Source organism: Filicampus tigris, chromosome 18, assembly GCF_054856515.1.
Source record: "Filicampus tigris isolate MCC_2025a chromosome 18, RoL_Ftig_1.0, whole genome shotgun sequence".
Taxonomy (NCBI): domain Eukaryota; kingdom Metazoa; phylum Chordata; class Actinopteri; order Syngnathiformes; family Syngnathidae; genus Filicampus; species Filicampus tigris.
Genome location: NC_141234.1, coordinates 12,526,337 through 12,542,725, shown reverse-complemented (window position 1 = coordinate 12,542,725; position 16,389 = coordinate 12,526,337). Strand labels below are relative to the sequence as shown.

The 16,389-nt window shown below is 38.9% G+C and overlaps 2 protein-coding genes across 2 annotated transcripts; one reads left to right on the top strand and one right to left on the bottom strand.

The window, feature by feature from the left end:
- Positions 1-2: 2 nt before the first annotated feature.
- On the top strand, positions 3-7,830 carry ppp1r11 (protein phosphatase 1, regulatory (inhibitor) subunit 11). The gene is made up of 3 exons (XM_086015382.1): positions 3-275; positions 2,226-2,334; positions 5,188-7,830. Exons 1-3 carry the CDS (start codon positions 198-200, stop codon positions 5,370-5,372), a joined length of 372 nt encoding a protein of 123 aa, XP_085871508.1. The 5' UTR covers positions 3-197; the 3' UTR covers positions 5,373-7,830.
- Positions 7,831-9,157: 1,327 nt separating this feature from the next.
- c18h6orf47 (chromosome 18 C6orf47 homolog) lies at positions 9,158-16,037 on the bottom strand. Its single transcript, XM_086015372.1, has 3 exons — positions 15,800-16,037; positions 14,307-15,573; positions 9,158-11,440 (listed from the first exon to the last, which is right to left on the bottom strand). The coding sequence occupies exon 2, from the start codon at positions 15,191-15,193 to the stop codon at positions 14,315-14,317; it is 879 nt and encodes a 292-aa protein (XP_085871498.1). The 5' UTR covers positions 15,194-15,573; positions 15,800-16,037; the 3' UTR covers positions 9,158-11,440; positions 14,307-14,314.
- Positions 16,038-16,389: the final 352 nt, after the last annotated feature.

Sequence of the window (16,389 nt, the reverse complement as noted above, 5' to 3'; positions counted from 1 at the left end):
TTTGGTTGGCCACATCCCATCCCTTCAGAGTACTTGACAGCTCAAATCTGACTTTCATCAGCGTTTCTTCCTATTTTTGGATTTATTTATAATTGTGGGTTATTATTGATGCTTTTAGAATACGCTGTTGGACAGCGATTTTTAGACGTCCATCTTAAAAGTTAGCTGACGCTCGCGTTAGCAAACGAGCTCCAGGGATGGCGGAGGTTCCTGGGACGTCAAGTGAGACGATAACTGAGACTGTTCAAACCAGCACACCGCCACCGCCTCAGCAGGTAAACCATGAAAAGACTGATCGTGAAAACATCTAGTTTGTGATCAATACGCATTTCACTGGCTAATAAACATCCTAGTTGCTAAATAAGGCCGCTCTTGCAAATAACCGCAAATATGTTAAATGTTCTGTATCAAGCCATACGGCATATTAAAATGGACACGCACATGGAAGAATTCGTTCAGCATCTATTATATTGTTAGAAAATACTGGGGCAGATTAGGTCACAATCCGCCGTACAATATACCGCATTTTTATTACATGACAATCCCCACCTTTGGCTGCGAATTGTGCTGCATTTCATCTAGCTACTAGGGATGGGCAATACTGTATCACGCACTAAAGATTCGATATGATAACGCTACGTTTTCTTGCAGTATAATTGATACCGATAAATTCTTCTTGTCATTTTTTTTCAGTCAAATTATTTTTACACAGGCAAGTCACATGACAAATAAAGGCCATTTATAACACATTTATTTTGTGCATATGATGTGCAATACATAATAAAACCAAAGTAAAATAAACAAAACAAATAAAATAAATAAATAAGTACATTAACTCAATAATAAATACATGTGAACAAAATAATGCACATTTGCACATTCCTGGTTTGTGATCGACAGTACTGTAATTAAGGAAATGTGAAAATCATCATCTAGATGTAAGAAAGCGTGCTACAGATTAAGACCAATATCAAATCATCACAATTAAAATATTCTCTTTTCAGTGCAAAAATAAAATGCCATGCAAAATCCACATAATTGTATATCTCATATTTTAGACACTAATCCCTTCTGTAGTTTTGCCATATAGTAAAATATGTTGGGTTTTTGGTTAAGATGTCTTAATCAAGCTTTAAGACGCCTGAAAATACATGCATATTCAACACATGCGTGTAAATTTTGCATCAACTACTATTATGTTTTTTACCTGTGTGTGTGTGCGAGACATGTTAAAATTAGATTGTGGTCATAATATTTAAGGACTCAGGAACAGACACAATACAGGCATTGTCCATATCACTGCCCTGGCAAAGGTAACAGTTTGTAACTGGATAGACTTTTTGCAAACTCTCAAACAGGGTCATTTGCCGGAAATCGGTTGGCACAGGAGACTGGTCTTTCTTTGCTGCAGCCTGTCTTTCTTCAAGCTCGCCCTGGCTCTCGGGATGTGCTATCTTTACGTGTTGTATAAAATACTTGTGTTTCTGCAGTATGCAACATGTTTATCAGACGATTTGCACTTTGCACTAACTTTATCAACGGTTGAAAAATAACATCGTGCTTCGTTTCCTCTCTGCCATGCCTTACGCGTCTCTTCTACGTATATGAGACCGGGCGTTTGACTCTCACGTCACGTCTCGTTTCCTGGTCATATGACACAGACCAGTCCAATCTTCTAATAGGTATGGGGGTTTCGGCGCAATTGCATAGTGAAGTAAACCACCAAAAACTGTTGAAAATGATGCGAGGGTCTCCCAATTTTTTAAAAGGTTTGTATGGTTTGTTTAAGTAAATCGATACTAAATGACTAGCTTGTGAGTATTGATATTTTGATACCAAAGGATCGATACGCCAATCCCTACTAGCCTACCTATTAGATATTAGGCCTTAGGCTCTTGAGGCTCTTTAGTGTCAAGAAGACTGGTTAGATATTTCATTTAGTTTCAGTGTTAGTTTGTTCCTGTTGGGGGCAAAAAAACATCCATTTCTGTACTGCTCACTAAGGGAGAGGGTGACCTGGAGTCTATTGATTTAAAAGTGGTCATACAACATTCGGACTACCTGCAGAAAATCTACACAACTTGGAAGGAGGAGGGTTTGTGTTTACCATTGTGAAAAATGTGACACAATGCTGAGAAATTGTATTTAGGAAGGGGTGAAGTCAACTATCATTGGTCAAAAGTTATTACAGTTGTCCACGTGGTGAATTTCTGGCATATTTCCAGGAGGGACGCAGTCTGACAATCAAGCTAAGGAAGAGGAAAACCGAGAAAAAGGTGGAATGGTCCAGTGACACGGTTGACAATGAGCACCTGGGGAGAAGATCTTCCAAATGTGAGTACCTCTTATGCTCACATATCAGTGGTATCATTGTTAGTTCTTATTTCTGCAACACCTAGAAATGCAGTTGTACTCATTTAACAGGTTCCTTTCTAGGCTTTTGAGACAAAGCCAACTCGTTCAGAATGTTGGTGACTTGTGGGGATAAACTGGACTTGCTCAGTTTTCCCAGATGACATGACTCTGGTCAAAAATGCACACAATTTACTCATGAAAACCTTTATTCATGTTAGAATTTAGTCTTTGAAGTAAAATGAAAGGTAAACGCTGTTTATATCACAAAAATAATAAACTGGATACTCATCTTTGTTTTTAAATGTCATGCATTAAAAAAATGGCCATAAAGCAGAAGTCAACCCAAACATATTTTTTTTCAAGAATATTGTGAGGATAAGCAGTATAGATAATGGATGGATGGATGGATGGATGTTCTATCCAAGCCCACTAGTTGAAACACAGCATTCTGATTGATTTTGTGTTTGTGGATTGTAAAATAAGCAGCAAAATGCACCCGTTTTTAGCCATCTCTGGGGGTGGCTATTTTGTCTTCTGTCGACTGAAAATGACATCACAACTGCTCACAACGACCATTCACGACTGACCTTTTTTCTGAATCTGAGCCGCGATTGGTCGTTGTGAGTAGTTGTGATGTCATTTTCAGTCGACAGAAGACAAAATGGCATGCCCCCAGGGATGGCTAAAAACTAGTGCATTTTGCTACTTAACTTATATTCCACAAACGCAATATTTATCAGAATGCCCTGTTTCAACTAGTGGGCTTGGATAGAACATCCATCCATCCACCCATTATCCATACTGCTTATCCTCTCAATATTCTTGAAAAAAACATGTTTGCGCTGACTTCCCTTTTAAAGAGGGAAATCAACCCAAACACATTTTTTTTTTCAAGAATATGTTCCGACCAGGCCCACTGGTTGGCCCACGGCATCCTGATTAATATTGCGTTTATGGAATATGAGTTAAGCAGCAAAACCCACCCCTTTTTAGCCATGTCAGGGAGCGGCCATTTTGTCACTTCTGTCGACTAAAAATGACATCATAACTGCTCAGGGCTCAGGTAATGACCAATCACGGCTTAGCGCCAGAAAACAGGTCAGCCATGATTGGTCGTTACCTGAGCCCTGAGCAGTTGTGATGTCATTTCCAGTTGACAGAAGTAACAAAATGGCTGCCCCGAGAGATGGCTAAAAACGGGTGGATTAACTCTTATTCCACTAACGCAATATTTATCAGAATGCCTTGTTTCAACTAGTGGACTTGCATAGAACATAGAATATTCTAGAAATAAATATGTTCGGGTTGACTTCCCCTTAAAAAAAAACACTAGCTTGGAAGGCTAATGCAAGGGTCCAGTTTCACCAAATTGGGCTGCCTTTTTTTTACATTTACAGGACAGAGAGACTTGTACCACATCTAATGCTATGCTAGCGCTCTGTCACAATAGGTTTCTAACGTGTTTCTTCGGTTAATTAAAGACTCAAATTCAGTTGGTGTGAATGTGAGTAGTAATAGGTGTTTGTCTATATGTGCCCTACATTGGTGACCAGTCAGCTGGAATACTGTGCCAAGTAAAAGTATTCATACCCTTTAAAAAAAGGGAAGTTGTGGAGAGATTTAAAGCAGGGTTAAAGAGGAAACCGACCCTGAAATTTTTCTTTGCAAGGAAATGTTCTATGCAGGCACACTAGTCGACATTCTGATGGTATTCTGATTACTATTACATTTGTGGAATATGAGTTAAGCAGCAAAATCCACCCGTTTTCATCCATCTCAGTGGGCGGCCATTTTGTCACTTGCTGTCGACTGAAAATGACATCACAGTTGCTCAAGGCTCAGGTAATCACAACTCACTTGTTTTCTGAAACAGAGCTGTGATTGGTTGAGCCCTGAGCAACTGTGATGTCATTTTCAGTCGACAGCATGTGATAAAATGGCTGCCTCCTGAGATGGCTATAAAACATATGGATTTTGCTGCTTAATTCATATTTCATAAAGGCAATATTAATCAGAATATCAAGTTTAGACTAATGGAGCTGCATTAAACATATTATTGTAAAGAAAATGTTGGTGTTGATTTCCTCTTTAAGGACAAGGGGGAGACGAACAGGGAATGGGGGCGTCCTTTCTTAACGGCTCGACGGGAATTTGAGTTTAATCTCGTTCGGGAGTTACAGTTCCACTAAGACCGCTTTGAGAGGCGGTGGATTTTTTTCAACATCCATCCATTCATTATCCATACCGCTTATCCTCACAAAAGTCGCGGGGGACTGCTGGAGCCTATCCAAGCTGTCTTCGGGAAGTAGGCGGGGGACACCCCGAACTGGTTGCCAATCGCAGAGCACACAGAGGCAAACAATCACACACACTCACAATCACACCTATGGGCAATTTAGAGTGTCCACTCAACTTACCATGCATGTTTTTGGAATGTGGGAGGAAACCAGAGGTTTTTTTCAACATTTATTTTTTTTAATTTGTGTGGAGCCAACCCGCCTTTTTTCATGGGAAACAGCTTATTGGAGGTTTTATGACCTTTTAAAAAAAAAAAACCCTTTTGGGTGTAAAAAAACGTTTTTTTTCCACAATGGATTTATAATGGCTCTAAATTCTACACATATTTTGGCTCTTCACAGAGAAAGGTGGATTAATACAAATGTATTGTGCTGCACAGCATGATTACATCCTTAGATGCTATTTTTACCACAGGCTCCCGTTGGTTGATATTTATAACCAAACAAACATTTGCAGGTGTATTTCTGACAGTCTGGCATCATTTTGAAGGCTCGCCTTGATCAGCACTAACCCCGCGCGCTGTGTTTCATTCAGGCTGCTGTATTTACGAGAAGCCCCGACAGTTCGGCGAGTCATCCTCCGAAAGCGAGGGAGATGATGACGATGAAGGGTGTGGCAGCGCGCACTGTATCCTGGGCCACGGACGGAGGGATCACGGACAGAGGGGGGGCGGGGGACCCACGGCGCCGCCGAAGTCTGGAAGGTCACATGCTCACTAGGTAGCCCTGTAAATGGGTGAGTGGCAGGGTATTTAGATGGAGGTAGGGGTTCTTCATCACAACATAGCCACAGGCCTACAGTCTAACGTTAAGCTCCATCATAAAGAAAGACAGACAAACTTCATGCTACCTTCCGCACATGCTACCATCAAGCAAACAGAGTCCCGGATGAAAATGCGCTCGCTCTTTTCCACCATCTATAAAGCTGAGAAATGCGACAATCTCGCCAAGATGTGTTGTCGAGATGACTATTTTAATGTACTTTGTTGTTGTTTTCAAAAAGACGCAACACAAATAAAAACAATAAAACTAGCGGCGGGTTAGGATCCATCACTCAACTAACATTTAGTCCATACACACATCAAGATGGTCAATATTTATTCTCTTCTTTGCGATAAAGATGCAGGTATGCCCCTAGCAGGGGTACATGATTATACAAAATAAAGCCTGATAAGTTAAAACAGGTGAGCCATTTCGACCAGTATTCAATAAATATTTCAATTTTACATCTCAGTGTAGGTGTGATTCTCTTCATAATACACATACTGTAAACAACATCAATCCAGTCATCTGTAGGTATGGCTCGATTCAGCTATTTTCTAGTCAGAGCCTTCTTGCCTGCTACCAACAGGAGTCTCAATAAACATTTATTGTTTTAATTTCGATTGATTTGTCACAAAAAAAGACTACAACACACAAAAACTGCCATGAAGTTTGACGTCATATTTCGGACTTACACACATCTGTAGAAGGTAGCATGTAGTTTTGTATGTTAAAAGAGAAATCAACCCCAAAATTATCTTTACGGTAGTATGTTCTATGCGCCTTCACTAGTCTAAACACAGCATTCTGATTAATATTGCATTTGTGGAGTATGAGTTTAGCAGTAATATCTACCCATTTTTGTCCCTCTTTTGTCACTTGCTTGTCGATTGAAAAGGACAACACAGTCGCTCAGGGCTCAAGTAACGACCAATCATGGCTCAGCTTCAGAAAACAGGTGAGCTGTGATTGGTCGTCACCTTAGCAACTGTGATGTCATTTTCAGTCGCCAGAAGTGACAAAATGGCCGCCGCCTGAGATGGCGAAAAAACAGGTGGGTTTTCCTGCTTAACTTATATACCACAATGTTTAGACTAGTGATTGCAAAGATTTTTGGGGGGTTGACTTCTACTTTAAGACTTATGAAGATGGAAAATACTTTCAGTAAAAAACGGCTGTGTATTTTTGCGCTTGATCATACAGAGATATACTACAGCAATGGGTTATTTTGTTGCTCTATATTCTAAAGCAAAGTGACTGCAGTCTCAAGTAGTGATATTAAAAATAAAATATGTTAAAGTAAAGTAAAAGCAGAGTAAAAATCAGATATGAAAGTATAACGATGGATGGATTTATACTGCGCTATTCAGGAACACAATGGTGCTTTACATGGCAAATGAAAAATTGACAATACAAACAAAGGACCGCCTTTAACTAAATATTTTACCATTTTGGTATGAAACGTCATAAGGTAGTAGTCTGATGTTTGTGTGGAATTGATTGTTGATAAATGTGCAATGATGCAATGTGGAGCAGAAGCACTGTTAAGTCATTCTCAACGGCGTTTTTCTGTCTAAAGGACAACATGAAACTCCTCTACACATGATTTTGTACAGTACAACGTTTCCATCAAAATAACTTTCAGAGGGATAACTATCCCATTTTATTCAAACCATTTACAGACAATCAATTGATTGTTAATTTTGCCAGTAGTCATGCTTTCATTAGACAGCGATTTATATTTATAGCCTACACGTCACTTCATTTTTTTTTCTGATTGTGTGAGGTTTAATGAACTGAATTGTTGATATTTTTAAAAGTGTTCATTTGCGTGTGATTTTTTTTTCAGACAGACAGTCCAACAAATTTTGACATTTTGCATGAAAATTTTTGGGGGGGTTTTAGACTTTGCAGACTGCGACGTGAGAAGTGTGATCATTTTGGAGTGAGTAACTGCTCATTTACTGAACCCATTGCATAATTAATCATTTCTGAAACATGCTTTAATAAACACCTACAGGTACATTCCACAGATAAAGGGTGACAGTGTTTTTTCTGCCGTGCGGTGTTGAAATTGCGTCATTTTGGATTGTTCTCAGAGGTTTCCATGATGAGACATCCATCACTGTATGTCAAACAGGAGAAAATGAACAGTGAAGGTGCATGACTGTTGGCCCAAGCTTTGTGCTCTCATGCCTTGGCTCGGAGAGATTTCACTTCACTGAACATCACGACATGTTCTGTGGCTCACGCGCTTATTTTATTCAAACTTTTTCTGTATTATACCTACGTGCCCACATGCACAGCGATACAGTATGTATGGTACATCGGTGTTGTCCTGGTAATGCACATTTCTGTAAATAAAATTAAGTATAATGAGATCCAAATGAATGTGAATTAAAGTTTTGAACTGTGATGTATTGTCTATGTGTATTACTAAATATCATATTTGTAAGTGCATATATGAGGAACTATTTGGAGCGGAAGAATAGGCAAATACCATCAAGTCAAAAAGACAAAAGCGAAACTTAAAACCAAGTACAGTACTGTATTGAGATTTGTTTTATGTCATGTTTTCTATGAAAACACGTATGTTAATGGGATGTTTACTTAGTTTCTAGAGCTATTGGTTTTTTTAAAATTAAAATTAACATTATCAGCCCAACTAATACTGAAGATGTCTGCACATTACAAAAACTAATTCTATCCATTTTATTCAGTAGGCTACATTGTAAAGATACATAGATAAATGCATGTGTCTATAGCCAAGTACAAAAATGTGTTGAAACCAAAAATCAAAATGCATTTAGAAAAATCTGTTTTATTGAACCACATGGGCATTAAATTATTGAGCATATCGTCCCTGTCCTGTGAAAAACACGTCCGATTTTGTATTTGTTTAATATAAAAAACATTTTTTTTTTAAATCAATGAAATTTATCAACCTCCTTAAAGTCAACGCAAACATTTTTTTCCCAAGAATATGTTCTATGTAAGCCCACTAGTTGAAACAGGGCATTCTGTTAAATATTGCGTTTGTGAAATAAGTGTTAATCCACTCGTTTTTAGCCATCTCTGGGGGCGGCCATTTTGTCTTGTGTCGACTGAAAATGACATCAAAACCGCCCACAGCAACCAATCACGGCTCAGATTCAGAAAACAGGTCAGCCGTGATTGGTCGTTGTGAGCGGTTGTGATGTCATTTTCAGTCGACAGAAATGACAAAATGGCCGCCCCCAGAGATGGCTAAAAACGAGTGCATTTTGCTGCTTAACTCATATTCCACAAACGCAAAATTAATCAGAATGCCGTGTTTCAACAAGTGGACCTGCTGAGAACATATTCTTGAAAAAAATAGAGGGTTGTGTTAGTGCCCAAGGCATGGGTAACTTGCACATCTGTGAAGACACCATTAATGCTGAAAGGTACATACAGGTTTTGGTGTAAGTATGCTGTCATCCAAGCAAGTCTTTTTCAGGAACATCCCTTCTTATTTCAACGAGACAATGCCAGGTCGTTGGGGAGGTGGAACAAAAGAAAAGAGGCAGCTGGGAAACAGTTGCGGTCATGCAGGACGCAACTGCGGGTCCACAACTTTAATCACTTTTAGTTAATTTCATATCTGCATCCAATACTTTAGCTCACTTGAAAAGTGGGTAGCTTCAAACAAAAGGTGCACTGTCCCGAGTTGTTTAACACATTTGAGATATAAATGCCATGAAATAAAAGATGCACTTCTGAACTTTTGTGTCATGTCGTTTAATCTGAAATCCAAATGTCTTCAGTATACAACAAAAACAAAGGAATTGATCTTGTTCCAATACTTTTGGAAGGGGCTGTATAATTAGATAACCGTAATATTTAGTCAATTGGTTGTACATCATTGTTATGCCACACATCTGCAAAATGTAGAATAACTCTTTTTCATAGGGGATTGCATTATTCTAAGATAATCAACTTTGTAGCCACCAGACTTTTTATTTATTTTTATGTAGAGTATATTTATATATTTTTGGCCTCTCTACACATTACTCATTCATAAAAAGAACATATACAACCATCACAAAGTGATACCAGCATTACATGCATATTGTGAACTTGTTCTTAATTTCATTTAAGTAATTTAGTAAACAAATTTATGTCAGAAAGGTGGATGGAATTTTGACATTTCAAAGGACAGTGATGGCTTCAGTCATAGATAGGGTTGGCAGAGTACACTAACGAAATATCCCCTTTGTCTCTAGTCACTTATTAAACAATGCACAATTAACTAATGAGGCGACTATTGCCATAAAGTCGGAAAACTAGACCCTACTTTAATACCTAAATCATATCTACTTCAATCGTTATGATGAGGTTAGAATGAACAGAACAATTAACAATTACTTGAAGAGATATGAAGTGGAGATCTGTAATCATAGTTAGAGACGTCAGACATACTCTTGACCCTAGATCACTCACATTAAAATTAGCAACACCATCACTAACGCCTGGTACATTTAACCCGATATAATATCCTACGATAAAATACAGTTTTCATCAATTTATATAAAAGTACAACACTGTATGCCAAATTGTAAGTTGTCTTCTTTAATTTCTCAATACAAAATATCACATAAAAAATTGTGTGGGTGAAAATCATCCGACGTTAGTGTTCTAGGGTTAAGGGTGGTGACATGTTTGTGAAGCGCTGATACAGTCACCCTTATTGCATATTCAACAAGAAGTTAGTGTCACAATGCATGTGTTTAAAAAAAAATACAGTGGAATCTCTTGAGTTGAATGCACCAAAAGTGGTATAATTTGAAGCCAGCTTTTTTTCCTGCTTTGCTTCTTGTGTAGCTTTTCAAAAATGGACATAAAATACTTCAAGGGGAAGTCAACCCCCCAAAATTATTTTCAATAATATGTTCTATGCACCTTCACTAGTCTAAACATACAATTCTGATTGTTGTTTTTTGTGGAATAGGAGTTAAGCCGCAAAATCAACCCGTTTTTAGCAATCTCAGGGGGCGGCCATTTTTTTCACTTCTGTCGACCGAAAATTACATCGCAGTTGCTCAGGGCTCACGTAACGAGCAATCACGGCTCACTTGTTTGCTGAAGGTGAGCCATGATTGGTCCTGAACAACTGTGATGTGATTTTTAGGTCGACAGCAAGTGACAAAATGGCCGCCCCGAAATTGACAAAAACGGGCTAACTCACTAACACACTCACAATATCAATCAGAATGGTGTGTTTAGACTAGTGGGGCTGCATAGAACATATTATTGTAAAGAAAATTTTGGGGGTTGACTTCCTCCAGCAATAAACAATGAAACGCCACTGTGACTAAAGTATATTTGCCTGCCGCGAATAGTGAAAAGCTAATTGAAGCATGAGCTCCTATGGGAATTTTTGCTTTGAAATGAGAACCTGGAAGTCAACAAGCGTGTGACACTGCTACGTGTGATCTGTTGTCTGATATTTTACCACGTTAAGCCTAGATTTGAGTTCCTTGTTGACTTTGCAGGTCATGACTCAGTAAAACAACAATCACAAACTTTCTGCATATCTGCCTCTTTCCTCAATAAGGTGTTGGGATGTTGGAAGTATAGTGGCTATTACTTTGGTGCGCTTGGTGCTTTTTGTCTGTCTAGCTCTTAATTCCACCAGATGACACACACACACACACACACACAGAGTCATTGAAACTCATGAAAAAGTATACACAAATTAAAGCAGACACAAAACTGCCCAAAAAAAAAAAAAAGTCCAACAAATCTTTGGCTGAAGGAGCGTTTCAACATTCCCCTAAAGTGGTAGATAGTCCACCTTTCAGTGTCCACATTCTGATGACAACACAAGGTTCAGGAGAATAGTGTTGAAGGTGACTTGAATAAGACGTGTGCAAGTCTGTAATAAATGTGCAACACAGTTTTCAAGCCTTACGGCTTAAGCGAGCGGCGCAAGAAAATCCGCTGTTCTTGCTGCTGTGATGTCCAATACCTCATAATGATGTACAGTATCAGCTAGATGTCACCACCTGTGGAGGACAGAACACAGGTGAGTGAATCTGGAGTGGGAGACAAACGATATTTAGACAAGAAATCAACCCAAACACATTTTTTCAAGAATATGTTCCCAGTAGGCCCACTAGTTGAAACACTGCATTCTGATTAATATTGCGTTTGTGGAATATAAGTTAAGCACCAAAATCCACCCCTTTTTAGCCGTCCCTAGGGATTGCCATTTTGTTACTTCTGTCGACTGAAAATGACATCACAACTGCTCCGGGCTCAGGTAACGACCAATCAATGCTCAGCTTCAGAAAACAGGTCAGCCATGATTGGTTGTTACCCGAGCCCAGAGCAGTTGTGATGTCATTTTCAGTCGACATAAGTGACAAAATGGCCGCTCCCAGAGATAAAAACGAGTGGATTAACTCTTATTCCACAAACGCAATATTTATCAGAATGCCTTGTTGCAACTAGTGGGCTTGCATAGAACATATTCTTGAAAAAAATATGTTTGGTTGACTTCCACTTTAAGCATTATTTCTGGATAACGGCCTCCATTCAAACAAATGCTGGGCCTCAAATAAAAGTGGAAGTCAAGTCAAAAATGTTCCATTATATGTACCCCCCACTAGTCTAAAAACGGCATTCAGTTCAATATTGCATTTGTAGAATATGAATTAAGCAACAAAATAATCCACCGTTGTTATCCATCTCAGAGGGCGGACATTTTGCCACTTGCTGCGACAACTAATCACGGCTCACCTGTTTTCTGGGTTTGGTCATGTTACATACAGAAGCTGAGCCGTGATTGGTTTTTAGATATGATTACAAGGGACAACCAGAAAATAAATGAGTAACAACATGTAAAATAATAAAATATTAAAATAGTAGCAATAGAGAACAATCAATAAAAACAAATGCCTGCTGTGTGTGCCTTGGCCTATTAGGGGCAGTTGGTGCAGTGCATGCATGGAGATACACATTTCGTTTGAAAAAAATAAATAAATAAATTAAAAAAAGAGTAAAAGAAGAAAGTTGCGATTCAACTTTATTAACAACTCGTTTCTCACAGAATTAGGAAGAACATATGCCAGTGTTACTACAGGATGTGAATATTTGTTTTTTGAAGGAATTTCACTCCTGGAACTCAATGCTAATTTTCTATTAGCATGTCAATAGGATTTCCCATTCAAAGCAATTAACTAGCACTGTCGACGTTTCTAAAACAAAGTACATGTTGTATTTAAATCTAGAAAGTGTGTATTTTTTTTTGTACCTAAGGAACAATAAGTTCTAAAACCAACTGCACTCCGTTAATGATAGGAAGGAAGCAAGAACGTTTTGCACTGTGGATGAGTACCTGAAGAACATCCACTCCTGCCCTGGATCTCAAGAATCAAAGGTCACAAAAATAGAAAGTGCAAATGTGGCACATTCCATTACCCACGAAATTCTCCATAATTATCAGTCGACCACTCAACGGACATGAGCACATCTACCTTTACCCGCACACAACATTTGTACGAAAAAAGGCCTCCTTTACACTACACAATAAAGTGTATAGCCAATTATTACATGTAAAAATAGGCTTGTGAAATCACTTTGTATCATTGGCACTTTTGACAGATCTTTCCCACACAACACAAACTTCCCAGGGAATTTTTCGGTGTGTTCTTAACATTGCCATGACTGCAGTTATGCATTGCATGACAAGACTTGCTGGATAAAAAAAATTTAAAAAAACGAAGACAGCCTGCCTGAAAACCTTGGACACAGAAATGTCAGTCCTCATTGTTATGACTTAATTGATTTGTTATCGACATAGGAAATATGCTCCTTAATAACTCTTCATTAGGAAATATATCAAATGTGTAATGTCAAGTGCTCAATGAAAGATTCTTAAGCGGAGGGTCCACTGTATAGTTTTATGTTGTAATATCACCCCTGACCACTAGTTGGCAGACATCACTTAGTTGTGGCACCAGGTCTTATAATGCTCTATAATACAATGGGAATAGGCCTAATAATTTAGTTTGAGTTATTACACTTAATTTTGGCCTTGCTGTTCTGCATTTTTGTGCCGTTTCTTTGAACTTGGGCTTTGGGAACGACAGTATGTATTTTTTGAGATGTTGATTTTTCAAACCCTCCGTTGTTGAAGGCTGGAAATTTTGTAGATGCATTGAGCATAAAACATACTGTATTAAAATACTGTGATGTACATATGTTCAATACAAGCAAGCACACTTTTCATTTTGTGGCACATGACTTGTTCAACTCCTACTATCTGTGTGGTATCTGACTAACATCGCTGTAAAGTTCGCTGCAAACATATCACAAATCATTTGATTATGTGTAGAACAGTGTCTTTTTTTTTGGTCAGTGGTTGAAGTTGGTTGCACACTTGATTTTCAATGGTAAACCAACCTGCCTACATTGCACCGCAATAGCCTTTCTGGGACGTCCGATTCATTTTATTTCAGCCATGGATCGTGAAGGATTTTAATGCTATCATTGCATTTAACACATAAGAATTCCTCGTCAGCTGGCCATGTCTCAAATCAAGATTTAGAACGCTTTTTTTTTTTTTTTTTTTTACAGCTGCCAGGGGCATTTTTTACTCAACCACCGAGATAACCAAGCTACTGTATTAAACATAATTAGAGCCAACTAGTGTGATTATTGTATTTTGTTTCATGAGAGAAAATATTACTATAAAATTACCATAGAGTGGAGGTCCATATTTACAAATTTTATTGCATTTCTATTAAGGTCATCCTATCTGCTTTGTCATGAATTAATCCTAAATATCAAGAAACCGTCAAATACTTTTTGTTTCACTTTAGCCAAACAGAAACACCTTTGAGATGACTTTCCTAAACTATTACTTACCAAGAAGCTTAGCTTGTCTTCATTTTGTCACTTGCACAAAGCATTTCTTTGTCTCCATCCGTCACCTCAGTTTTCTTGCTCTTTTCCTCCACTTGAGGTTTTTCTTCTTCCAATCCAAGGAGCACACTCTTTTTCAGGCTGACAGAGATCACTAATGCTTGCACAATACCATAGATAAAAGCAAACTCTGGGAGATGCTCCTGGATCAGCCAGAGGAGTCCAGCCATTCCTACTGTGGACACAAAAAACATGGCCATGCCATGTAGCCAAAGCCTCAGTGGTCCCTGGATCCCCAAAATTTCCAAGATCAACTTAACGGGAGGCGACACAATCCACAGGAACCCTACCACGAACAGGTCGAACAAATGGCGGAGGAAGTTGAAGCAGATCTCATAGTGCTCAGGAAACAATTCCACATTCCAGCTGTGCACAAAAAGACGAAACGGGGATGCTAGGTGGGAATGCGGAGTCGGGGACGGAGGAGGTGTTCCATAGTCTGAAAAGTCCCCGTCAATATCACGATCACCGCTTTTATTGTGACGTTTCTTTTGCTTGAGTTCACTTGGCTGTGTTTTCCTTCCCCAGGTGAGAAAAGATGTTGGAAGATATTTATTCCACCATCTTGGAACATGTTCGACAGTTGTCTCCGTCTCTTGTTTCCCTGCACATAGATCTTCAATTTCCATTGGCTGTAGCTTCTCCTGAGCTTCCCAGAACTCATCCTCTCCTGGACTATTTTGGTCTTTTTGTCGATCAAACCCTCTCGGTTCACTGGAGCGAGTCTGCGTTTTGATGTCAACTTTATCCAATGTACTTGTGTCTGATGCAGCACTACCCCTAGCCCAGGAGCGCACCCACCCCCATGCTCTTCCAACCACAGCTGTCATGGTTCTTCGAGGAACTTTTTGCAGCTCAAAAAAAAAAAAATCCTGGCTTTTTTGTCTAAAATTGTATGGGCAGTTGTTTAAGCTAATTGGGAAATCAAATTAACAGCCAACAGTTCTCAAAACGATGGCGCAGCTCTGTAAAATTATGCTACACCCTTATGTGGCTTGAAAGTTAAATGCAGTGATGCAGATTTCATCACGGTTCTTGTCTTCATATATTGGTTTCACAACTCTTGCTGTTCAGTTTCGTGAAATGCGGAAGTAAATAGAGACCAGTTTAATGCGCTGTTTTGGCGTTTTAGGCGTCATGTAGCCAACGTTATTGTTCGGCAAGCTTGACCAACTTCTCCAGAGTTTTGACCCTGCTTTACTCCGTCTACCTGTAAATGTAAAAGGAAGAAATGTTCAGTCTCGAAAATTTCCGTCCACGTAGACAGCACAGCGTAGCTAATGCTGCAGTCACATCTCGGTAACGTTAGGTAATTTGCTAAGGCTATTTCTGACTACCATTGTAAAACACCTTACGTAAATGTCGGCCACGGTATGTGGTAAAACGAACATTTTCACAAAAATTAGCATCCGTAACTTCTCAGAATGAAAGATCACCTTCATCGACGTTGGCTGGGTGTCACTGCTAGCTCTTGGGGTAGCTTCTACTCCTCGAAACTCACCCCGAGACAAGTCACCAATCGGTGATTGTGGGGTGTCGTGTCCTTTGCTTGCCACGATTTAATTTGGGAGAAAATACCAAGTCGTCCCAATACGGCCTGTAGCAGGTTGGCGATTCTTGCCAGTGAATTGAAGGTATCGTGCATCACAAAACACAAGAACAAAAGAGGGCGGACTACCGGTTTTCCTTCAAAATAAAATTAACGCCGTGCGACTGTAATGCTTTGTTTAAAAAAAAAAAACACTCACATTGTATTACTTATTTGCAAGTTAGGTTTATATCTTAAAACGAGTGGTCCAGTTAAAATACACCTGAATTTTAAGTACATACATTAGTGCTAAAAATACTCTATTTGAACCACCAATTAAAAAAACTCGCATTACTTGTTTGCAGATTTTATGCATGTAATGACGTTTCACTTGTCAACTATCTAAAGTTCCAAGTAAGGTTTATCTTGCAATGGATGGTCCAGTTAACATAATTTAAGTACATATCATAGTGCTAGAAAAAAAAAACTCACATTGTT

Excerpts from the sequence above, each read along its gene's own strand:
- c18h6orf47 (XM_086015372.1), bottom strand. The coding sequence starts at position 15,193 with ATGACAGCTGTGGTTGGAAGAGCATGGGGGTGGGTGCGCTCCTGGGCT.
- ppp1r11 (XM_086015382.1), top strand. The coding sequence starts at position 198 with ATGGCGGAGGTTCCTGGGACGTCAAGTGAGACGATAACTGAGACTGTT. Across the intron at positions 276-2,225 it reads CACCGCCACCGCCTCAGCAG|GAGGGACGCAGTCTGACAAT; the intron begins GTAAACCATGAA and ends GCATATTTCCAG. Across the intron at positions 2,335-5,187 it reads GGGGAGAAGATCTTCCAAAT|GCTGCTGTATTTACGAGAAG; the intron begins GTGAGTACCTCT and ends TGTTTCATTCAG.